Source organism: Lepidothrix coronata, unplaced genomic scaffold (genome assembly GCF_001604755.1).
Source record: "Lepidothrix coronata isolate B3197 unplaced genomic scaffold, Lepidothrix_coronata-1.0 Scaffold148, whole genome shotgun sequence".
NCBI classification, from domain to species: Eukaryota; Metazoa; Chordata; class Aves; order Passeriformes; family Pipridae; genus Lepidothrix; species Lepidothrix coronata.
The window spans coordinates 2,290,645-2,316,498 of NW_016690328.1; the positions used below are offsets into that span (position 1 = coordinate 2,290,645).

The window sequence follows — 25,854 nt, forward strand, 5'->3', positions numbered from 1 at the left end:
AAATGTTCAAATGCCTCTTATCAATCCATTTGCAATGTACTGTGTAAAACAGCATCTCCAAAGCATTAAGACTCCTGATTTTCAGTATTTCTCCAGTAGATGGCAGATTTTGCTGGAAACTGTATGTACAGGAGATGCCAAATTTTAGTTCTTTCTAAAGTTTTTTTTGAGTTCTCTTCGTATAATTCCAGATACCACTAGTAACAACTCCATACTGTGTTATTTTCTAAGATTTACTTGAAAGCAAACCTGTCACTTTACTGTTTAATATTTAAGTGAGTCAACCACTCAAAGCTCTTAAGTATACACATCTCTTCTTAAGGATGCACATCTCAGTTTTAAATTATTTTTAAATTTCAATTCATAAAATCGCCACCATTTCATTTATAGCATTAGAAATTGCTACTGAAAATATTTTAATTATTTCTATTCATTTGAAATCCCAGTCAGAACATTTCCAATTAATTTCTCTCCTGAGGACACATTAATAGGTTCTTTTTAACTTTTCCTTTTTGTTTGTTTTTGAGAATGTTTGCTAGTGCTGGAAGCTTTATCCAACAAACATTATTTCCCATTTAGGATTCATCAGGTTGTAACCTTTAAATTGGTAGATATTCTGCCAAGTTTGGAAACTACTACTTAATTAAAATTTCCTTACACACTGACATCCTATTTAAATGTATGTTTAGAAATTTTTAGGGTATGTTTCAAGCAGGAAACAAAAAAGGTGTTATAAACCACAAGCAGTTGATGTTAATGATCAGATCTTTTTGCCAGGAATAAAACAGTTACTCCAGAGAGCCAAAGGAGAGCAAAGGAAACCTCTGTAGCTTTCCCATGCACCCATGGAAAATAATTAAAAGCAAATATAAAACAGCAGATGCATTTCCTTACATTCCTTGTTAAACCTTTCCTTTGACCCACTGGTTTGTTAAACAAGTTACAGTATCACCAAAAAAGGGAAGAAACACTAATATTTTATTTTTTGAGAAGCTGAAGTAACAGCACCACATGTCTCGCTGTTGGTTACAGTAAGAAGCTACTTAATAAAGCACAGACTTGCTGAAAATTCATGTCTATGAATGGAATTTGGTCCAGTCTGGACAAGTGCCTGTGCTTAAAATACAGTTTAGACGTAGCTTTACTGACCATCTGCCATAGGATAATCTCACCCCTGAGGAATTATTTAATTTGCTCTGGAATTACATAGTACCTTGCTCTCCAAAACTGTGTCTACTATTTTATCTGTTTGTAGCAAATAAATTTGGTAAAGCATTCTGTGAAAGCTGGTCGTTCAACACCACTACACAGACCAGACTGTGACTATTCTATCAATATTTGGCACTAATCCTAAAATACAGATTTATTAATAACAGAACCGCAACACTGGATTTACCTTTTTGTAAAATGGCTGGTCTCTGATTGCCCTTGTTTTCAGAAATTCTTCACTGTTAAACACTCTGTGTTCATAATTTAGATGGTCTTTTACCTCCCTGGAATAATAAAAAAAAAAAATAGATAAATCTGCTTGGAAATTTGTAAGCAAGTTGTACTTTTGCAGCAGCAGCCCACTGGTACTACTGAAAATATGCTGCAGTATCATAAGACAAAACAGAAATCTCCTGCAGTATCAGAAGGCAAACTCAGCTTTAATGAACAAGTCTGAGTTACTGAATCATAGCAAAAGAATTCAAATTCTTATAAGAAGTCAGGCAGGCCACCTGCTGCCACTGCCATTTCAAATCAGCAAATTCACTTAGGTTCTGTGGGATTTAGGAGACCATGAAGGAAACTCCATAATTCATGACTTAGGCTCCAATCCTGGAATTACTTTTACATACACAGTTCCTGAATCACAAACCACCCATTGGAGCACGAAAAGGACAAGTGTACCCATCACAGGTCATCTGAAAGATGTGACCTGACCCCACACTGTCCCATCACACCGCATCTGTAACAGGCACATGAAATACAGGGCTCTTCTTATTACATCTTATTAGCACTTTATCAGGCCACAGGGGCACAGGGAAAAACATGGTTAATAAAAGCACATAGTTCTATGTAATTCCACATCATTTAGCACTGTTTGCTTTAAACATGGAACCTCCATGCACACAAAATCACTGCTGAAGACAGAACAACTGGCAGCACAATTGCATCAGAGATTTACTTTCCTTCACTCCTGGACGCTGGCAGAATTAGAAGATAGAAGAAACAAGGCTGAAAAAGAGAACAAAGAAAGAAAGTTTGAAGGAAAGGAGGAAGAAAGTAAGAGAAGAATCAACCCCTTTGTGACACATATTATCTCTTAAGAGAGCAAAGCATCTGTTCATTTTTTGCAGCCAAGTGTTTAGTATATTAAAGAGTTCAAGTTTGTTATGAGCAAAATGCGTTTCTCCTCATCTTTGTCTGGAATTATTGTTGCCAAACACTAAAATCCACCAAATCTCCCAGCAGAAACACACCAGGTTGTAAATGCATTTCAGTTTCCACATCCAGCTGTCTGTAAAGTGTGTTCCATTCCCCACATCCAGCAGCTACTGTCCTTCCTGGAGGGCCCAGCCACTTGTAGGAGCACTCCCTAAGCTGATCCAATAACACACACCTGATATTTGCTCTCAGACAATTAACCCAGCACCTTCTGACTGAAGGTGTCAGGGATAATCCATGTGAGCAGTTTGGTAGCTCATGCAAAGGGCAGCACCATCTCCAGCAAGAGGAGGCAAGGAATAGCTGGGGATGGTTACTCTGCCCAGCTCTTTGCAGAACTTTGTCCCTGTAATCAGATTCTTTAGGAATACCAGGCAGGCAGTTTCATTGTCGTGGTTGAGTATGTTACTATCTATGCAAAAAGAAAGGAAGCATATGCAAACCAGCTACCTATTTTCTGCACCTTTTTGTAGCAATCATCCACCCACCCACCACACTTCCATTCTCTCCCCAGATATAAACAAGTAACAGCAGGATTTACAACCATTACTCAGACTGATAAGATAAGGCAGCTGTGGGTATCAACATATTAATTAGATTAAGAGCAAGGAAAATTAGCATATAGAAAAAAAGAACAAAACCTAATCCACATCACTGTTACAATGTCAGTCCCAAACATGGCCAATACCCAGCATCTCTTATCATGGAATCATGGAATATCCTGAGTTGGAAGGGACCCACAAAGATCAGGTCGAACACTTTGTCCTTGAGCTTAAACAGCTCCTCTCCCTCCTCATCCATTCTCTCATCCATTCTCAGCCATTTGCTCAATTAGCCAAAACACATCCAGGTGTTCTGATCTCCAGATCCTGCTTTCAGCTTTTCTACCCTGTCCTGGTTTGAATTCACGTTCCTCTAACAAGAGTGGCCAAGGCTGTGTCCTTGACTGACATCCCTACTGGGCCCTCAGCTTTTCCAAGGACTGCACTTCTCTGCCTGGAATCTTCACACAAAAGGCGAGTTCAACATTAGAATAATTTTATCTAAGATGTTTCAGCAATGTATATGTACACAAATACATTAATTATTGACATTCCAGCAGGCTACAGGACCTCCTTCTCATATTCCCTCACAAAACCAAAGAGCTTTGCAAAATATCTCTAAAATAAGACAAAATGAAAATATTTTGAGCAACAGGGGAAGGGTCTTAACCAGTACCATATGCTCTTATAATAAAAAATAGTATATCCACTCACCTGAAGATATTAACAATTAACTGCAGCGTGGTTTGCTGAACCTCCATGTTGAGTTTCTGCTGCCAAGCCCTTCTGCGAGTTTGGAGCTCAACCAGGTCTGTGCTGGCTCGGAGGTGGCAGAGCTCCAGATCATAATGCAGCTGGAGACTCTCCACTCTGCACAGAGAAGAAAATTATCACCTTACATCCTAACACCAACCACTGTTTTCATACCTTTTTTTAAAAAAAAAAAAAAGTCATTTAGGCCCCGTGCCTCTCACAGCCAGAGAAGTGCAAGATTGATTTGCAAGTGCTGACAAGCTCACAAGATCCCTGGAGCCCCATTAGTGCATGTAAATCACAGTGCACTCAGTCTCCTTTGTAAAGAAGAGTAAAGTTCAGAGAATAATCTGTATCAATAATAAAAAAAAAGAAACAAAGCATTCCAGGTGTTGCAAAAAAGAAAAAAAAAATCTTGTGACAATTACTAATTGTAATATGCAATATGACTACTTGTATACTAATTAATTGAAATTTTCAATTTGCCCTTACAAAATACAGTGGGGTTTATATGAAGGAAATAATAATAAATAATGCAAAATAAAAACCTTAGAAAAAGCACCAGCAAAGATTTAGGCACTAAGATAAAAATGTCTTCAAAATCTTGTCACCTTTTTATGAAAGTTTCTGCTGCTTGTGCTGGAACATCTGGAATCTCAAGTTCCTCTTCAGCCATTTTTGAATGGCTGATATCTCCATTATCTATATTAATTAGAATTAAATCTTCAGCTTCCTTTTAACAAAAGAAAATAGAATGACTGTAAACATACTTATACTGTAAAAAATATTTACTTCTCCTTTGCATACTCCTCAGACAGTTGATGACTTCATCAATGAGTTAAACCAGAAAAGGATGGAAATTTCTTCCACAACTTGAAGATTGTATGGATAACTAAATAATTACTTCCAAGAAAAAAAATGTCATTAAATTAATAGATGTTGATCTCAGTACATAAATGTTTAGTAACCTCATGTAAGGGGACAAATGCACTGCAAGCGAACAGCAAGAGTGGTAATGGTCTAAAACTTACTGTGCTGACTTCGTCAAAATGATCAATATGACATCCCATAAGGAAAGATGTTGGAGCCATCACAAAATCCAGCATCTGACGAGACAGAATAGGCACAAAAGTGTGCTGCCACTGCAGAGGGTGAAGGTACAACATAAAGCATTCAGCAACGAGTGTCAGCAGAGCCCAGTCAGAAGAGAAGAAAACTATTCTCTGCTCAGTCAAAATACAGGTCATAATCTGAAAAACAAACCCAAAATGTTAAATGTTTAAAAAGGATTATCTGGAACATACTGGATGTGCACAAATATTGCATCTGCTTCTGAAACTCAGCCTCACAAATTCTGATTTTTAAGAGCTACCTAAAGGCTGAGGAGGTTTTTCAGGAGAAGTGGCACCAATAACAGTGATGACCTTAAACAACCTAATTTAACTCCACGGGTGGTCTTGGAGCAGGGAATTGGATCAGGAAACCTACAAAGGATGCTCCAAGCCAAAATTATTGTAAGATTCTGTGAAGCACTGGAAAAAATTCTTTGCAAACAGCTTTTTGTTATTTTCCTCTCTTTCTACACCATTTACACTTTATCTGTATGAGAGTGCCAACTGTTTTCAATCCTTCCTACAGGTTCCTTTCTCACACATGAAGAAAGTACACGAAATTACACATGAAATGCATGTAATGAGAACTCAAAATAAAACCTGTCAATCAGCTTGGGCATTTACATTTTAAAATATATTCTTAAGAAATTTAGCACCTGTTTCTAAACCACAGGGGGAAAGAGTGCAATATGCCTTAATGCAATTTGGTCTATAAATAACAAAACTTCTTAATAATAAGTATATTTTATTGTGCCGTATCTCAGAACTAAGACTATTATGAATTCCTGGGTTTATAAAGTTTTTTTGGTAAATAAACATCTTGATTTCTTCCTAAACCACAAGTTACCAGTACTGTCAATCTCTAAAACATTTTAAAGCATCAGTTGGTTTTACCTGCAGCACTTGCTCTGGCTTGAAACAAAGCAATGGAAGATGAAGATCCAAGTCAATAATTGGACTGTCCGGATCCTCTCGTGAAGGAATTATTATCTGAAGTGGTTTCATATTAAATACCTGTAATAACACATGGTTTCCATTTACTCCTTAAAGAAAATGTTCCCACAGCACATTTAATTTGGGATTTTAGTTCCAACTACAAAATGTTAACATTAATTGAGAGCAAGAAGACAGGCATTTGCATGCCATGGAAAAGTGAAATAAAAAGAGGGAAATATTAAAAAACATAATAACTGGTTTGAAAGATTAATATGGACTTATCTCCTCTCTTTCTCAAGGGGTGTTTGGCCAATAAACAAAATCTTCTAACAGAATTAAACTTGCTTTGTTGTAAAGCATAACAAAATAATTGAATTTACATTTGTAGATACAACTGGGAATCCAAAACAGAAAATAGAAAAAGCATGAACAAAATAAGTGAGTTTAGGTGGCCACACTAAGGAAATAAAACAAGCCAAAAGGAATGAGCTCTCCCAGTGTTTCAAATTCTCCAGCTCAGACCTCTGGGGGTCAGATCCTGCATGTGCTGCATATTTCAGCACTTGGCAGCTGGTTTAGCCCATCACGCAGGCAATTGTCCAACTCTGCTATTTTTTCCTTCACTCCCAACCCCTCATCCCAGGGTCAGGGAAAGCAGCTAAGGAGAAGTCCATGGCCAAAGCACTGCTTCCCCATTGCAGCAGATAAAACAGTGTGTGCTGATATCACTGACTTCTGGCTTGACTTGCAAAGGGTCAGAAAGAAGAAAATACAGCCCTGAATACAAATGCTGATGTGAGTTTCCCCTCTCAGCAGCCAACCCAGGACACTTCATCCACCACACACTCTTCTGCTGTTCCCAGACCTACCCAGGCATCATCTCAGACCACAAAGAGTTGGCATGAGCCAAATCCTCCCTAGAGGAATAATGCAAAGTAAAGAACATGAGTGGTATGTCAGTGCTCAAGCCTGACCCTGGCCACACTGTTGTTTTCTGACCTAATAATGCAAAGCCTGATTTTTAAAGCACAGGTATTAACATCGGTTTCACATCAACAGGTACAAACTCTGACCTGACACTCAAGAATGTTGCCCAGTTTATAGAAAACAGCACCTTGGTACTTTATAAGACATAATGTTGAAGTGATTATGAAATTCAGGGTGAGTAATTACCAAGTGGAGTGGTCCTGGTGGCGGGCTGGGGATCAAAAACAGCTTTGCTGCAAATTCTTTTATGTGCTCCTCAACATCTAAATCCTTGAAAGATCGTAGATGCACCAGTAAGCTGTAATCAAATTATAAGAAATTACTTATCAATAGTAACATGCAAACACAGAAAAGCCTTTTTGCTGATAATCTAGAAAAAATATTAGGAGCAATGAAGCTATTATTCCAACTAATTAATTTCTAATTTATTAGATACTTGAGCAGCTCCATTTAATTTTAATGATGCTGCTGTGTCAGAAGCAGTTTTTTGGTTTTTTCTTTTACTTCCATGCACAAAATACTGCTGCATCTAAAGGAAGTGTCTTACAGAGGTTGCTTGAGGAACCAAACACCCACAGCTGCAACACAGTGCCTTGGTGTTTCTTCATTCCCAAGCATCAGACACCAGCTCTGGGATGGAAAACAGCACCAGAGGAAAAGAGGTTGTGGATATGGGCTTGACTGCAGAGGAATGTGAAGCAAGAGCCATACTTAGCTGCAGGCCTAGGCCTGGATGAACCCTGCTCTTTGCTGTCATTCCTGCTCACACAAAGAACAAGAACATTTGTGCAAACCTGCCAAATGTTTCTGTTTCAGAACTGCATTACCCTAACAAAGGTCATTTTTATATTATCAAGGTTTATATTATGCACCAAATCAATTCAGGAGCATCTAAACAAACACACTATTAAGATTGCAAACTTAAGTCCAACAGCATTTCTGAAATGTAACAACTAACAAGTAGGATATTTGTAGTCAGAGAGGGCATTTCATTCAATATAAATTTCAGGGTTATGTTAGCAGGAAAAAACCCAAATCTTTACAAAATGAGAAACCTAGGCCTGCAAACCTATACATACAGAAACTAGGAACTGAATATGGTTATCTTCTCCCTTGAGGTTTTACTTCAGTTTGCAGTTTTACTGGTTTCCTGCAGAATACTTGCTCTTCAGGAAGAAAGTGGTCTAGGAAGTAACGGAATAGGTCAAAAGATATATATGAACCCAGGACACCATATCAGTGTACAGCATTTGGATTCCAGAAGATATTCTGTCATATATTACTGCACTTCTAAATGAGATATTTAAATTCACTATATTCCTATTTGGAAAAAGCCCTGGGCTAAGTACTAAGCTGTTATATATATCCTCAAAAAGCCCATCAGCTATTCATGGGTGCAGAGGGAGCAGAGAAGCGGAATTTAAGAATTATCAAAGAAAAACAGGCACTAGATTCATCAATTTAAACAAATACTCTGTCACACTTGGTAATGCCTTAGGTGTGACCTAACAGAATAGGTAGACCTGTTTTGGCTTTTTAATTTTGAGACCAAAATCTGGTATCAAGAGATCCAGTAAATGTCACAACAGAATTAATGTGACTGAAAAAGCAGCAGATGCACAGAGAGGGCAGTCAGAGCTCCCTAATCAGGACACGGGGCCCATTAATGCAACTTAACAGCAGCTGACAGCCCTGCACTGCAAACTTCTGCTGAAATAAATGAAGTCATCTCTGAAACATTCAAGTGGAGAGCTAAGGAGTTTATGAACCTTTCATTACTGCTATTAACTGTCCACAGACAGGTGTTTCAGGAAGCAAGAACAGCTCAGAATAGGCCCCCTCTGCTGCCTCAATGCTGGGAGCTATTTGCACACTCCCACCTCTTCTGAAGGCAAGGACTAATACACAGGTTGGAAGATTTACTGTTTGAATGGAGCGTATTCATCCATCCAAGACAGGAGTTCATCCAGGAGATTACTGCCAGGAATATTTCACTTCTCATGCAGTGTAACAAATTGAGGTAAAACCACCTGTGCAAAGTGCCTAAACCTCTCAAGTTAAAACTGAACATTTCAAATAATGTAGAATAATCCAACAGCCACTGGGTTGTGAAATGGTCTGTGTGCACATCTGCTTGCTTTGGAGACAGGCAGACACACTCCATTCAAATTGTTCTGGATTTGGAAGCACTGTGTGCTAGTAAAATGGGAATTAGTTATAAAATAATTGGCACTGAATACAAAGACCTTTGTTACTATGATGATAGTTTGCAAGATCCCCTTCTAATTCAAAGCACCTACATGGATTTACAGTTTGATGTTGCCTGTGCGTTTCAGTTTTTAATCTCAGTCTGATCTCAGGTTTCACCTGTGATTTCTACCACACTTTGCCACTTGAAAAAGTTTAGGAACCTGGATTTTATCTGGGAATAATTATGACAATAGAATAACACTGATGACTGTTCTGACTGAAAACAAGTACCATCCCCTCTACAAGCAATTCTGTGCACTCAGGTCCTGAAGAAAATAATCTATGAACAGCAGAATTCTGAAGGAAAAGGAAACCTTTTGCTGCAAAAACAAGTCCTGAATGGAAGCAGAACCCCTTTAATTGCTACTTCAACATCAGGTCTTCAGGAGCAACAGCATTCTTCCACTAGTTCTCACAAGGAAAGGGCTACACACTAGGTAGTTGAGGTTCACCAGCAAGTGTTTTCAAATCCCCTGACTTAGGAATGGGTAATCAGTGGAAGCATCCTGCAAAACTCCACTGCAGCATTCCAAGGATTCCAGTGTGCTCTTGGAGGTGTTATTATTTGTTTAGTACAGGAGGCACTGCTACTTGAGGACACTCAGTCAATGAAAACACTTATTAGATTTTTAACCCACTGGCCACCTGATTATAGCTAAGGAATCCCAAATTACACACAGTAACTCCCTTTGTGCTTTACAGAGACAAAACGTCGATGCTTTGTCATGTCACAAGAAGCTGAAACATTTCCAGCTGTACAGGGCACTACACTCAAAATACATCCTAGAGTCTTTGCTATAATTGCTTATACTGCATTCAGAACATCCACACATCCCAGCAGCTGTTTCATAACACATGGAAGAACCTCAGTAGCACAACCAAAATAAGGAAAACTGGTACCTCTCCACCCCTTCCTTTCCCTCTGCCCAAGTGCACAGTGAAATATTTTTCAAAAAAAACAAACAAACAAACAAAAAACAAACACTAAAAACAGAAGGGCAGACACTCTGAAACTGTCCACTAAGTAGTATCAAGAAAAATGAGATTTAGAAAAAATTCCAGAAGAAAATTTAATGGAAACTTCATCAGTTGAGTTTCCAGTAGAGTGGGAAATGGCAACACCAAATGAGCTTTGTCACTCACTCTCTCCCTTTCCTCCCAGTCACACACACATTTGACAGATGCAGAAGCAAAAGAGCTGTGCAACTATGTGACAAATTCCCCTGTTAAGAGACCAGGACAACACCCAGGACTCACACAGAAGGTTATTGTCCTGTTGAACTCCCCTATAATTATTCACCTATTTACAGATCACTCAAAGCTGAGATGGCAGGGTACAGATCAGTGTGAGCTCCCCTCAGAATCCAGCACAGATTCAGTTAAAAGGGAAAAGCACAGATTCAGTTAAAAGGGAAAAGCCCAGACTCAGTTAAAAGGGAAAAGCACAGATTCAGTTAAAAGGGAAAAGCCCAGACTCAGTTAAAAGGGAAAAGCCATCCATGGTAGTAACCCTGGACATTAATGCCTTAGATAGGTGTCAAACCTTACTATATGTGACCAAGGCAGAGGTGTTTAATTATAATGTTTAAAATACCCACCCAGAGGCAGGAGCTTGCCCCTCTAGAGGGTTAACTCCACCTGCTTCTTGTCTGCTCTAAACAGATATGAGGCCTAGAAACACTTTTATAACTTCTGGAATTTTCCATGCTTCTCCTGAATATTTTCCCACTTCTCCTTTAGCCGCCTCTTAAAAAACCCATTTGCCAATCGACTGCTTCTCCCAGCTCAGAGATGTCTCACTTCAGAGAGGAAATTGCTCATTTATGACTATACTACAAAAACCACTGATGAGCACTGGAACTGTAAAGCTGAATCCATACTATTTCCTACCCAGTGGAAAGCTGGTGTGAGGTGAGCCCTGACACAGCTGAGCTCACAGAATAAAAGCAGGTACACAGCTGAAAGAGCTCCACATGCAGAGCAGCATTTACTTGAGAATTGAGACTATAAAAAGGTAATGAATGAGTTCCTGCAATACCAAGGGCTGATGTAATGGACTTAAATATAAAGACCGGAAAAAGTGATCTGAGCGGAAAAAGAGAAAGGAAAACAAATATTTCCTTTTTATGTCACTGAACATATCAATGTTCCATCCTGTTGGAGTCCTTTGTCCACATCAAACCCCTGCACTAATGCTTTGAAAATGAGAGAGCAGAGGTCCAAGCCCTTAAGGGCTGCCAGAGTGACTCATTCCTGATCTCACAGCTTTTCCAGAGGCAACATCCCAACTGCCCAAGAGAAAGGCACTGCTTTGTTCCTCAGGGCTCTCTGCACCAGGGAAAGCCAGTCAGTGCTCCAACAGATCCAAGCCCATAGCATGGGGAAGAAGCAGTGTGTGGAGGGGGGAAACGAGCGCTCAGGTCTCATCCTGGAGTGGAGCCAGGTTAGGGCCTAGTGATGCACCTCAGCCAGTAGCCAAGGAGCACATCCTTGCTCATCTCCTCTGGATACGATCACTGGCACAACAAACGGGAATATACAAGCTCCAACTTAAAACCCCAACATCTCTCAGCTTACACATAAGAACAAATTCCAACTCAGCATATTCTGTGAAAAAGAGAACACCTGGCTTCAAATTTGACTCTAGAAAGCTTGACTGGAATTTAGTGAAGAAAACCTCTCCAAGTTAAGACACCCAGAAATATCAAATGCACACAGACAAGATCCCTGGTGTCAGGAGGTTTTAATCCATAATAGATGCACACAGATCTTAACAATTTAACAATAAAGTAAGTAAAGTTACTAAATAACAAGATAGACCCATGTTCACTCACCTTCCAAATCATCTACTCTGCAGAGTATTTAAATGTTTCTACCAGTGTATCCCAAGAATTTCTCTCCAAGTAACCACTGTACTTCCTCAAGTGACTTGGGTTATTTCTTTAAAGTGTCATTAACTGTTTACTAATACAGATATTCATGTTCTTATGACATTTATTTGGTGCATTATAAAGAGCTTTTTGTGCACTGAAAGTGATTTTCACAAGTGTGTGAAAATTACAGTTAATCCTCTTCCAAAAAACAGTATCTGTGAGAAATCTGTTCCCTGCACATTAGTATTTTCTAGACTCAGCAAAAACCTCAAGGAACATGGAGACAACATTCAAAATTTTCACTTTCTGTCTGGACAATACTCACACAGAATTTCTTCTTTTCCTCTCCCACACATCCCACACTACCTTAACATAAAACTAACCACTGCTCTAGCATTACACAGCTCTCCTGACCACATCATGCAAATTCATGCATTAAAACCTGCCCAGTCATTTCCAGCAGAAACACACAGGACAGCAAATCTTACCTAGAGAGACAATCCTTGAGGGCATTAAAATATGGATATCTGGATATAACACAAACAGCAAATGGCACAAAACAGACAGGCACCTTCCCAGTCTGCGCCGATTCCCGGTGGGCCTGCCTGTTCCAGGAGATCCAGCCATCCTGCAAGGAAACTACACCTTAATGGGTTTATGTCAATCATTAATTTATGTCTGATATTTTCTTGAGAACCTTAGAGGTAGGATACCCAATTCCCTCTAAATTTCAAAGGATTTGGATGGCTGTCTCCCTTAAGATCTTCAGAAAAACATCAGCCTACAAGACTGAAACATAAGTATTAAAAAGAATTTCAGCACAAAATGTATTTAGAAAGAACACAGGGTACAGTCTTCACCAAAAAAACATCCAAGGGATAAAGTCTGCTCCTAAATATCCAAATCTCCTAAATGAAATCCGTAACAAGGTTTTCCTAATGCAGTGTGTTCCAAAATAATTAAATCCACAATGGCAATGTAAAGTATGATTTGCCCTGTAGTCCTTCTAACATAAAAACATATCTGTTAACCAGTTTCATAAATTAAACCTGACATTATTCTCCAAGTGTTTTGCTTTGTTTTATTTTGTATCTTTTCATATGTTCTAACAAAAGCAGGAGTTAAATAACATACTTGCATGGGCTGGTAGTGCTGTGCAACAACACCGTATGTTCTGTTACCACAGACATCAGTGAAGACCAGGAAATGAATGTGGTCCTCTTTTGATTCAGAAGTTACATAAAGTCCTCCTGAAATGAAAGCAGAAACCTTTTTTTAATTGCATTTTTAACTGCAGCTGCGTGAAAAGCAATTAATGACAAATACTGCACATGGCCACTTCATTTCAAGAGAAATATCTCATTTTTAAGGGATTAAAATGCACATATACAGTCCATTTGATCTAAGGGTTGTTACAGAGGCTGCAAGCTGCACACTACTGAACAAGCAAAAATAGAATTATTCTGCATTTTCAGTGGCAAAATACAATAAATGGGCTTTTTCCCCTTTTTTTCTTTCCTTTCAAGATGCTAATAAGGTCTGTAATAGTGACATCCATACTAAAATTTCTGCAATTAAACCTGGAGGGAACATTCACTACTTCAAGTATACCTAAATACCAAATGAAAAGTGAGGGAGTTCTCAGCCATTCGGGGGGGCAAAAAAATAATCTTTAAGGTGTGTGCATGTGTGCACTTCACTCAAAGCAAGATTTCCCAATAAGGGCTAAAAAATACAACTGGCTGTGCTATGGGTAAAACAAATCTATACATTAAAACAGTTCTCAGTGAGCCCTCATGTACCTGGGAAGCACAGCTGTGGCAGAGCAACAAGATCAATGTCCTTGGGAACTGTAACATCTTCTGTGTCAGGTGCTTTCTGCTCCCCGTTGACGCTCTTGACGTTTTCCATCTTGGGTCTCTCCTTCTTCTTTCGGAAGGACCTGCGTTTACTTTTATTCAAGTTATTGCCACCATGAAGCACCTGAACGTCATCTCTGCTGATAAATGGAGGCACAAATACAGAGAGGACTTCTGGATCAAGGCTTCTGGGTTTTCTTTGAGTGCCCTATTGAAAAAAAACAAACAAACAACAACTAAATTGACGCTCATCCTGATAGGTTTTTTTAAAATGACTTTTAACCCTGTTTTCTCTCTACTCCTAAAACTGTGGGTTTAGAATACACTTTCTCTTCTTCCTAAATAATTAATTTTTCCTTCTAATTTTTTGCTTTACGTATGTTAATGCAAGGGGAATACTCTGTGAATTTTCAGGAGGCAAGGAATCATTTTCATCGTTCAAAATGGACCATAACAACATTATGCCTTGGGCAGAAGAAACTAACAAATATGAAATACGGTATTTCCTCCTTTGCAGTGTTGGGATATACTTAAGCTATACTTAAAATAAACACTGGCAGTAAGAGAAAACAGGCAGCAAATAAATGAAAACAGAGAAAAACAGCAGAACTTCCCAGATAAGTCATTGTCCAACTTTAGGAAAAGCTACATTTTCACTCAGAATAACCTACAGGAAAAAAAAGGGAAAAAAAACCCACACAGGATTTCACAAGACAACTTTTAACTTTATAAGGCAATTAAAGAAAGTGCAATTAAAAATCACAATCACTGTAACAATAAACACAATTTTAAGGCACTGTAAAACATGAAGCCATGAAAACCTCCCCATATACTGAAGACTGAGTGGAAGAGGCATCCCAAGAGCATTTACGAAATTACAGCATTTTTACAACTGGCCAGAAAGCCCCCACAGCCTTGCAATGAAAAACCTGTGGAGGAAGCAACTAGAGATTTCCTTGTGCTTGGGAGCACTTTTTGTATTCTTGACCATATAGTAGAGGCAAGTAGCTGCCTTTTCAATTACTTCACTGCAATTGTAATTCTTCCTGCGAGGTCAAAACAACAAATAAAAGTTTTGTTTAGCCAACGGATATTTGGAAACAGGAAAGGCGAGTCCCACTGTGGCTAAAAAGCTGTTTCATTTTCAGCTTTTTGCTAACAGCTCCAAAATCAGAGGAGATGAAGCCTACGTGCTGCTTTTACCTTCAGACATGATGCAAGATGCTCCTTGAGAACCACTGCTGGCCTCATTCATCATTTCCCTAATTTTTAAAATAGCTACAACATATGAAGCTCTGTTGCTTCACTGAAGCCAATCTTCCACTGTCCAAGTCTCAGCTCATAGATCTTAACAGATGAGTCCTCCAATAGCTTTTTTCACATTTGAGCAGCATAGGAAAAATGAGAAGGAATACTTCATGATATATTAATTATTGTATCTTAAGCTCCATAAACTCCACCGTATTTATAATAGGATACTCGAAAGAAACTACTTCACTAAAAAAAAGGAGTGAAAAAATACTCTTTAATGAACACATAGAGCGTGAACTAGAAATAAATTGGAGTGAATAAGATAAAAGTTCAGATAAGTATCCACTGTGATATTCAGAAGTTAGCAATGACCTTAAAAAGCATGTCACAAATTGGGGTACTGAGATCCACATCCTCCCATGCTAAAAACTTGAGGTGTCATTTTCCTCAGTTATTCTGGAAACACAGATAAATCCAACATGATCACTCTCAAACTAACATGCAGCTAAATATTTCAGGAGGCAATTCAGAATTAAGGCTCACCCTCGAGGCTGTTATGCAAGAAAAGCACAGACCCACTCAAACAGGAGCAATCTCAGCTTGGCAGATTTGCCCCGCCGAGGTTTTCACACAGAGCTGCTTTGACAGGGCAATTCCTGACTGACACTGAAGGCATCTCTGTGCTCCAAAGTGCTGGATGGCAGCCAGCAACTTAATGGCCTTAGTGTAACAGCTCCTGAAATGGCAGGTCCTTGATGTCTTGAACTACAACAGAGGCACTAAACACCATTTTTTTCTCACAGAACAGCACTGTCAGCACAGTCTCTGACCCAGTGACTCAGTCACCAGCATTCAAGTCAGCTCATATTAATGTCTCGGCCAAAGTCACATTTCCTTACTCCTTCACTTCAGGGATAGTGAATGGGCAGCAACAGAACAATATCCACTTGTTTTTGCTATTCTTTGTCTCTGCTTCTACTGTTACTTCTTCATTTTGAAATGTTTCTCTTCTGTTGCTCTCTACTATCAAATCTCCTTGGATCACACACCCCATAAACACTAATGCCTTCTCCTTCCCGCAAGTCTGCACAATCCCACAAGTCAAGGATTTTATTCCATCGCCATTTACTGGCTGTGTTCCTATAAGAATGGTGCTGTAAAGGACATGGACATGAGACAGACTTTTACAATGACTGCAGTATTTAAACACAAACAAGAAGGAGTGTGTTGAAATCACAGATCAGAGCATGACCTCAGCTTTTCGGTGTTTCCTCGATCTCATTCTCCTCTTCCCGTGACTGAAGAAGTTGATTTCACTTTGAATGTCATGAAAGAACCAGGTTCTTTAAGGAATAATTGGGTAGGGAAAAGTCTGAAGACTTATAAAAATTAGGTTAGACTTGACAATTAGGTTGCAGTGACAGAAAAAGAGGAAATGGCTTTAAACTGACAGAGGGCAGGTTTAGATTAGATATTAGGAAGAAATTCTTCCCTGAGAGGGTGGTGAGGGGCCCTGGAACAGGTTGCCACGAGAAGCTGTGGATGCCCCAATCCCAGAAGTGTTCAGGGCCACCTCAGATGGGGCTTTGAGCAACCTGGTCTAGTGGAAGGTGGAAGTGGAAAGGGTTGGAACAAGCTGATCCTTAAGGTCACTTCCAATCCAAACCACTCTAGGATGACCTCTGGAGGTTCTAGTGCAACTCTTTGCTCAAAGCAATGATAATGTTGAAGTCAGATCAGGTTGCTTTGGGTCTCATACAGTGAAGTTTCAGAAGTCTCTCAGGAAGGAGATTACTCCCCTCTCATGCCCCAGCCCTCACACAGCTCAGTTTATGTTGGTGTCACTCCTGTTTGTCAGCAGTTCTCTAATATCTAATCTAAACCTGCCCTCTGCCAGTTTGAAAACATCCTCCCTTGTCAAAAGTCCCTCTCCAGCTTTCTTGTAGCCTCTCCATGTACTGAAAGGCTATAATGAAGTCACCACAGAACCTTCTCCAGGTTAAACAGTCTCAATTCCCTCAGTCGTTCCTCACAGGAAAGGTGCTCCACCCCTCTAATCATCTTCATGACCCTCCTTTACTTTAGAGACAAGCTCTGTACCACTCACTGTGGTGGGTAGATACAGAACCCAACGGTGGAGCTGACAGGAAGATCTGAGACAAGTCACAGACAGCTTGCACATGATACTTGCCAAATCAAAACCGAGCTTTAGAGCTGCAGATAACTTAAGGGAAAGAAGCTTCACATTGTCTATTTTCATTCTTACAAAATACACACCTTCAACACTAAAAAATAAACCTCCAGCTGAAAACAGATGCCTTTGATCGCTTCAAATTGAAATCTCAGGGTGACAGTCTTCTTGGCAATAAGGACAACTGATGGATGACAGCCCATAAAATTCTGTTTCATGAGCTTCAGTGCAAAACTGTATTTTTTTTCCTGGAATCCCCATTGACAACAGGCCAGTCATAGAAGGCTTTTCTTAGTTTGGAAGTGAGTTCTGTAATATTCTCATTGACTTTATCACTCCGTGTTGCAATAAAGTTAAGAATGCACGAACATGCTTTCAAGACCAAGATTTGAAGCACAATCAAGATTTTTACCTACTGTAAATATCATCAGAGATCCACTACTCTCCATTGAAATGTTCTCATTTTCTGTCAATAAGGTCTCTTCTTTCTGCATTCACTAAAATTAGCCATAAAACATATTCCACCCTTTCCTCGTGTAGATAGTGTTGCAGAAGGAAAAGGAAGTGGAGTAAATTTATAAGCTTGCCCTAAGACAGTGATTGAAATCCCTGCAGTGCAACAGCTTGTAGGGACCTTACTGTAGTTAATGTTGATAAGAACAGGGACTACTTTCTTTTCTGACACCTTTTTGTATCTTGAGCAAAGAAACAATTCAAAACCTGTTGTGTGATCAGAATATCAGAATGCCTTTACTTTCTGTAGCCAGTTTTTTATTTGTTGTTCCACAGGGGTTTTTTTGAGAGCAACGAGATCAAACTGAGCAAACTGGAACGAATAAGAAATTCCCCTTCTTCTGGGTTCACTTCTCAGGCAGATGACGAAACACCATATACACCCCCGATTTCACAAGTCTGGTGGTGACATTTAGGAACTGTATTCCCATGCTGAATGTACACATGAATGAGACCCTGGAATGCGAACCTCTGCTTCGCTGTTATCGCTTAAGGGGCTGACATCAGCAAAAGTCGCCTCCTGAGCGGGCGAGCAAGCAACGAGCCCAACAAAGACCTCTTTATCTAATGCTATTAGAGCGCGCAATCAGATTCAAGTTCAAGCAACAAGAGCCGAGATCCCTGGGAGCTGTTTTGGCTTTTCCGCACGTGCTGGCACCGCGGCAGTTCCCACAGCAATTCCCGAAGCTTTTCCCACAGCTCTTCCCACAGCGGGGCGGCTCGTGGGTACGGGAACCAACGCCCTCTGCACATCTGAACCCAGCAGAATCAGGAGGAGGGCTTTCACTGTGAACTCGCACGTGAATAATTATATAGTTATAAACCGCACATTCAAAGCGGAAACCAACCCATCGGCTCCCGCCGCATCCGAGCGGCGCCGGTTGTGCCAAACTCAGAGCACTGAGCTCACGGGCGTTTAGAACTCGTGTTTTCCTCAGGATCTCCAGCGGAAGACGGGACGTGGATTATCATCCAGTCGAGGATACGCGTTTTGCTGTCCCTGCTTGTATAAAGCTACAGTGAGTTCTCCATCTACACTCGGACCTTTGGAAAAGTGAGATCACCTCACACCGCTACCAAACTCGCCCTGCTCTGCTGACGTCCGCCTGTCAAAACAAGTTTTTGCTGAGGTATCTCAGCCCCATCCGCGGACAGACGCTGCCCCACAGACGCTGCCCCGCACACGCGAACCCCCCCTCACCTGGAGCAGCGCCCGCACCCGCTCCCGGGGCGCACCGACCAGCAGGCAGACCTCCAGCAGGCCCGAGGGCAGCAAGTCCTCCATGGCACGGCGGGCACAGAGCAGCTCCTTCCCCCGAGACAGCGGCGGCGGCAGCTCCGTCCGCCTGTCCCTCAGGACGGCCGCCCCGTCCCGCCCTCAGCGGCGCCCGGGCCGTGCCGCGGGCGGAACGGAGACAGCGCCCGCCCTTCCCGGCTCGTCACGGCGATGCGAACGCTAATTGGTCGTCTCTCCCGTCGCTCTGAGGAGCTCCGACCAATAAGAACAGGAGTACGTGTGGAGGGGCGGGCAGAGGCGGTGCTTTGGGAGAAGCTGAGGGATGAGAGTTAAGGGCCTCGGGCGCTCAGTGCTGGGGGCTGAGAGAGGACGGGCTGAGGAGCGGGGGCTGAGAGTTCGAGCTAGGGGGTTGAGAATTGAGGGCTGAGGGACTCAGGGTTGAGGAGCTGAAGTCTGAGGGGCTCGGTGCTGGGGGATGAGGAGTTTGGGCTGAGGGGTTAATGGCTAGAGGCTGAGAGCTGAGGACTGAGGAGCTCAGAGTTGAGGGGCTGAGGCGCTGAGGGGATAAGGTGCTGAGGGATCAGGAGCTGAGAGATGAGGAGCTGATGGCTGAGGGGTTCAGGGCTGAGGGGCCGGGGTCCAAGGAGTGAGGGTTGAGGGCTGAGGTGCTGAAGGGCTCAGCTGAGGGTTGGGGGCTGAGGTCTGAGAGTTGAGGGCTGGGGGGATGAGGGGTTCAGGACTAAAGGGATGAGGGGCTGAAGGGCTCAGGGTTGAGGGATGAGGGGCTGAAGGTTAAGCTGAGGGCTGGGGGCTGAGGGGCTCAGGGATGAGGGGATGGGGGTTGAGAGGCTGAAGGCTGAGGGTGCAGGGCTGAGGCACTGTCAGCCCTGTTAAAGACCGTAGCAATGTAGTTCGTGATGTACAGTCATGTGATTTACTGGTTGGCATGACCAAGGACTATAAGATTTGCTGGTTTTAAGCAACAAGTTGAAGACCAAAGTTGGAATGAGAGGAATCTGCAGTTGCTGCCCCATCCCTGGAAGTGTTCAAGGCCGGGTTGGATGGGGCTCTGAGCAACCTGGCCTAGTGCAAATTATTCCTGTACATGGCAGGAGATTAGAACTGGATGATCTTGAAGGTCCCTTCCAACCCAGACCATTCCATGATTCTTTCTGCACCTCGTTTCACTGCCCCACCGGGACAGCCCCAGGGAAAGAAGTTTCCTGACCCAAGGGCAAGTTAATTTTTTTCCACGGGCTGTTTTCCCAGAGGGGATGTTGGCCCCAAGGAGCTGAGGTGCCTCAGGGCTGCCGGTCACCCTGTCAGACATGGGTGAAGTCATGGTCTGGCACTCGCATAAGTGTAGCAAACTCCTGTTTGCTCCAGGTGACTCAGCAGGACTGTGTCACTTCAGCAGGACTGTGTCACTGCCACTACGTGAGAGTCTTCTATTTATGTTACCATGGGTCACAGTTTCAGTGGGCTGTAGGCACAGAGCTGATGCTTTCCCCTCCAGAGCAATGGGGCTGCCTGCACAGCAGAGACACAGCACAGGGAACTCCACGATTTCTTTTTGAGCTGTTTAATCTAAACACACTGTGAGTCACTCTGTATGTATTGGCTCTCTGCAGACCTTCACTGAGAGAATGTGTTTCCTCTGGGACCAGTACCTGAAACTAGAGAGTGGTTTCTCTGAAACTGAAGGTACAAGATGTAGTTTCCTCACAGTCACAGATATGGTTTTTTGTGGACTAGTGTTCACGTATTTTAAATGCAAAAAAATCCCAGTATTAATGGTTCCAGGCTTTCTCAAGTTTCTTCTCAGGCCAGGGGGCAGAATAGACTTCCTCAAAAAAGCACAAAGCAGGTGGGGATTTTATTATCTGAATTCTTGTGGTGTTAAAGCTCGGGATTATGTGGCCTCTGGTGTTCTCAAATTTAGAGGAAGACACACATGCAGAATGTAGGAAACTCTTTATATAGCAGTAACTAAAAGAAGGAAATTCTTGAAAACCTGGAAGTTCAGAGATCACTTCTTCAAAGTGATAGAAGAACATAGGCTCAAAGATTTATGTTCATGAACATTGAGGTCATAAGGGATTGTTAAAATGATCTTGTTTGGCCTGTGTAGCCCAGCTCCCAGAATCAAAATGATTCCTGTGTTAACTCTGTAACTTCTGGCTGAGGCCATGCAATTGGAATTGTTAACATTCACTGTTAAAAGTTGGGCATCTCATTTTTAGTTTCAAGTTTTTAGCTCAGCTCTTTGTCACTGGATCATGTTACTTTGGCTGCTGCTTGAACAGACTCTTTACTAAGAAAAGATTTCTCCCTGCAGAGTTCAAGATTATTAATGTCTACTTCTAAAAGATTATACAACTCATACGTTTAAAATTCCTTTCCTAATCACTTGTGTGCATCCTTTCTCAGAATTTTCCAATATTATTTTTGAATTATGAATGCCAAACCCAAGCCTTATTATTGCTGAATGTACAGTGGTAAATCACATTGCTGTTTCAGACTGATATCCCCACCTAATTAAAACAGAGACAGACAGATACATGAATCATTCAGAAAGGGTGTAGTGTTTAATTAGTTATCCACTGCAACCCTGTATGGTTTTCTTAGGGTTATTACTTCCAACATGACAGTCCTACATCTTACATTGCTTGACCTATGACTGTGACTGAGCATTTGACCATATTAAAAGAAAATTGCAAATGAACAGAGGCCATTAAGCAGTTCAGGTCACCCTGTAGTTAATTAATCTGTATCATGATTATTTTCTGATTTCTCTGCTATATGCAATGATAAATACTGGATTATTCTTGTTCATAATTAATGTAGCCCTCAAAGCAAGGATGAAGTTATTATCAAAACAGAACTACAAGATGAAAGGTACTAATGTGAATCTGATAAAATCTTAAGAACCCTGGAAGTGGGGAACTTGTTATATGGGGGTCACTGTAAGAGATGAAATAATTCACAGTGAGAAGAATCCCTCTGTGCTACAAAAAGATTCATGAGGTTGAGTAATTTTTTCCTAGGAAAAATTGTCATCTGAGGAACAAATGCCAGCTTTTAATGTGTGTTTTCCTTTTTGTAAGATCACAAATACAGCAAATGTTTGTTTGTTCACTATCTGAAGTGGTACTGGGCTGCTTAAAGATCTATGCAGAAAAAAACTGCTGTTCTTGATATGTCCTCAACATGGGAAAGGCTTTATCAGACCTGCGGGGCCGTATCTGAATAATTAACGATTCCCCTGACGTAGGAATCTCATTTACCTTCCAAATGCAGTGTTCCTGTTTTAGCCAGACCGCCTCTGTTAAGGGGAGAAAATAATTTCACAAGTGGTGTTTCTTTGATGTGATAAAATAGCTCTGAGTGACTCGTTGAGTCACAGGTGCCTCCACTGTGAACACCCCAATCCTGAGGGATGTGGGCCAACTGAAGAGTCGGGACCCTGAATTTTAGGAGAGCAAACTTTTAGTTTTTTAAGGAATGAGCGAATGGGACCGCCTGGGAAACTGCATTCAAGGAGCTGGAAAGATCTGGCAACTCTTTAAGGACATTATTCTTAGAGTGCAAGAGCAGTTAATTCCCATGTGTAGGAAATGAAGCAAGGAAGGGACGAGACTGGCAGGGGTCAGTCAGGACATCCTGGTCCACCTAAACTGTAAGAAGGAAATGGAACAAGCAGTGGAACAAGGGACATGTATCCTGGGAAGAATATAGGGACACTGCCTGGATATGTAGGGATGGGATCAGGAAAGCTGAATTTGTCAAACACTGTGAAGAATAGTAAGGGCTTCTACAGGTATATTGGCTAAAACTGGAAGATTAAAGAAAGATTCCACACACCCACACACACAGAGATAAATAAGACAGGAGAGCTGGAGAAAAACATGAAGAAGGCTGATTTTCACTCCTGCTTGTGCACCCTTCCAAACAGAGCTGAGAACTAAACACAGGCCAACTCAGAGCTTGTATATGAACTCTCACAGAGTTTCACCATGATGGGCATAAGGACTGCAGGAATTTTCCTTTTGAAGCTGGATATAGACATCACTTGTGTTCTGCAGGTGTATTGATGCTGCTGCTCAGTTACATACTGTGTCTTTGGCTTATGATTAAGGCTGTGGCACAGCAGTATTTGCAGGTGAGAACTGAAACTCAGAGCACTGCTTCCTTCCACTGCCTGGCTCACAGAACTGTACATTGCCCACAGAGGTGGTGGATGCCCCATCCCTGGAAACATTAAGTTCAGGTTGGACGGGGCTCTGAGCAACCTGTTCTGGTTGAAGATGTCCCTGCTCATTGCAGGGTGACCTTTAAAGGTCACCCAAACTATTCTATGATTCTGATTTCTGTATCTGTGCTAAGCAAGATTGCATGGAGAAGTCTTTATTCTGTCTGGTAAGAATGGTGTGCTCCAGCCAAAGAGAAGACAGGATATACAGCGTGAACTGTATTGCTCTAACACGTATCAGACAACTCTTTGCTGTTTGGAAGTCAATGAAAAAGCACCACAACTCAGGATTTTAAACCCCTTGTCTCTAAGCCCAGTTCTTGTCATCAAGGTCATTCACAGGGAGGAGGATTTATTTTGAACAAAACTCAGGGAGTCAGTTTGACATATTCTCTCCAACTTCAGCGTTTCTCATTTCATATTCCTTCTTCCAGAATAATGAAGCAGGAGAGTTCTGTGAATCTGCAGAGAAAGATCTTTGCTGACAGACATAACATTTCTTTCATTCAGGACACTTCACCTTCTAAAATTATACTGATATTAGCAACCAAGCAACCACTGACTATGCAAATCAAATAACGATTTTCAAATTAGGGCCCTGCACGGACTTAAAATTCCTCTCTCAGTGTGTCTCAGGAATTTATTCCCACTCTTAATAATGCTACAAAAACCAACTACGAGAATTCTTTATTGTTGTGGGTATCATCCAACTGAATGCTGTGACTTTGGCCCCAAAATTATTCCATGAAAGGTCACCAGGTTGAGCATAAACATGTCAGAGGGGAAGGAGGACAGTTCAGGGATATCTGTGTCTATTAACAGTTTCATTTGCATCTTCTTTCTTTTTCACTTGGCTCGTCTGGTTTGTGCTGACACCATTTAAGGTATTACAGGATACAAATTTTCTGCAACATTAACTGTCATTTATCATGCATCTCTTTAAAAATACACAGATTAAACGCCAGCATTTAATGTGTCAGCATATGGAATTTGTGTTCTCCTTGAACACGAAGCTTGAACCTCCTTTGTGCGGGAGGTTGGACGAGAGATCTCCCGAGATCCTTTCCAACCTGGATGATTCTGTCATTCTCAGGGTCTCTATGTACAAACACAGCAAGAGGGTTAAAAATTTGTATGTGAAGGGAACAAAATGTTAGAATTACAGCCAACAAAGTAGGGGCAATCCCCAGCCAGTTGTACAGTCAATGACCTTTCAATTCAACACAATTTTTCTGTGATGGGATAACTGAGTCCCAAGGAAATAGCTTTGGGTGTCAAAGCAACACTTATTCCTCATCATCTCTGTATTTCTGATAAGAAGGCTGGCTGTAGTTTTATTTTCCAGAGAAAAAAATAGTATGTTGAAAATCCTAGGAGGAAAAAAAAGAGAGATTAGCTTTATCACAGCCCCTGCATCTAGAGAAATGTAGCAACACTGAGCTGTCAGGTCTTGGCAAAGAACCAGACTAATGTGAGTGCTCTGAATATTAGAAACACTTTGCATTGTAGAAGCTGTGAGATATTCCTGAGGCTACAGAAGAGCTTATTCCTGCATCTCATCACTCTAGGGGCAGTTTTAGCAGTGTTTTATTTATGTGGGATGCATAACATGCCCCTCAAATCTGGCTGGCTTAACATGACATTTATTATACTTCCAATTCTTTACCATCTGGCACAATCTCAGGCAGTCAAAGAGATTTTGCAGCTGCTTTTTATAGCAGCATTAAGATTTCATAACATTTGTTCTTTTACAGCGTTGCTGTAAAAAAATGCAGATTCAGAATTCCTGAAGTGGTGGGACAAGAGAGAGGAGAGGGCAGTTATTGCACAAAGATGGACAGTCATATGCAGAAAATAAAATTTCAGATAGAACAGGTTTTGTGTAATAGCTTCTTGTAAACATCACTGTAAGAAACCTTAAAATACATCAGCACAGATATCATCATCCATAACTATGAACTGCTTTTTTTTTTCTTAATTTAATAAAGTATGCTCGATAAAAGCTCGATAAAAGCACAGTATAGTAAACTTCATTCCTCATTTTAGCTTAGCAAAACACTAATTAAAAGACAAAAACTTTCCCTCTTGATCTTTTTATAGCTGCCCCTACATCACTCTCTTTGTGAAAAACAGCGTACGTAAAAAAAAAAAAAAAAGCTGTTTTATATAGGAAACAATCTTCTCTAAACTTGGGATCTGTTTATATATGAAAAGGTTGTTCATTTTCAAATATTCACATTACAAGGCTGTTGAAGAAGATTAATCCAGGCCTGGATCCAGCCAGAATACCGCATAAAATAACCACCTTCCAAATGACCTCTGTTTATCTCCAGAATAAAAAATGCATAAAGAAGAACCACAAAAAAGCAGCATAGAGAGAGTATCCTTTGGAGCAGCCTAATGTAGAGAATCCATGGGTATTAGCCAGTAGGGCTGCAGATAACATGAGACCATCCTGACCTGTCAGCATTCCATGCTGGTGCTCCTCATTCCCTGGCAGGCAGTGTTACATTGTGCAGCAAAACCTCACAAAAGCCATTTGTAAGCACAGAAGACACAGAACAACCCCCCATCCTTGTATCCAAGCTGGGATCCAACTATCATCCACCTGAAGAGGGTTTGTAAAGAGGAGCAACACAAACTCTTCTCAGAGCGCACAGTGAGAGCA

General features: G+C 41.1%; 1 protein-coding gene across 1 annotated transcript in view; it reads right to left on the bottom strand.

The window, feature by feature from the left end:
• The window catches only part of DENND3 (DENN domain containing 3), a 31,906-nt gene extending 12,852 nt beyond the window's left edge, over nt 1-19,054 (bottom strand). Inside the window, exons 1-10 of the mRNA XM_017828478.1 lie at nt 18,899-19,054; nt 13,686-13,950; nt 13,018-13,133; nt 12,372-12,511; nt 6,947-7,058; nt 5,732-5,851; nt 4,757-4,975; nt 4,337-4,458; nt 3,687-3,842; nt 1,397-1,493 (exon numbers count right to left, since the gene is read on the bottom strand). Of these exons, the coding sequence (XP_017683967.1) occupies nt 1,397-1,493; nt 3,687-3,842; nt 4,337-4,458; nt 4,757-4,975; nt 5,732-5,851; nt 6,947-7,058; nt 12,372-12,511; nt 13,018-13,133; nt 13,686-13,950; nt 18,899-18,982 (1,431 nt within the window). The 5' untranslated portion in view covers nt 18,983-19,054. The remainder of the gene's footprint in view (nt 1-1,396; nt 1,494-3,686; nt 3,843-4,336; nt 4,459-4,756; nt 4,976-5,731; nt 5,852-6,946; nt 7,059-12,371; nt 12,512-13,017; nt 13,134-13,685; nt 13,951-18,898) is intronic.
• Between the last annotated feature and the right edge of the window lie 6,800 nt (nt 19,055-25,854).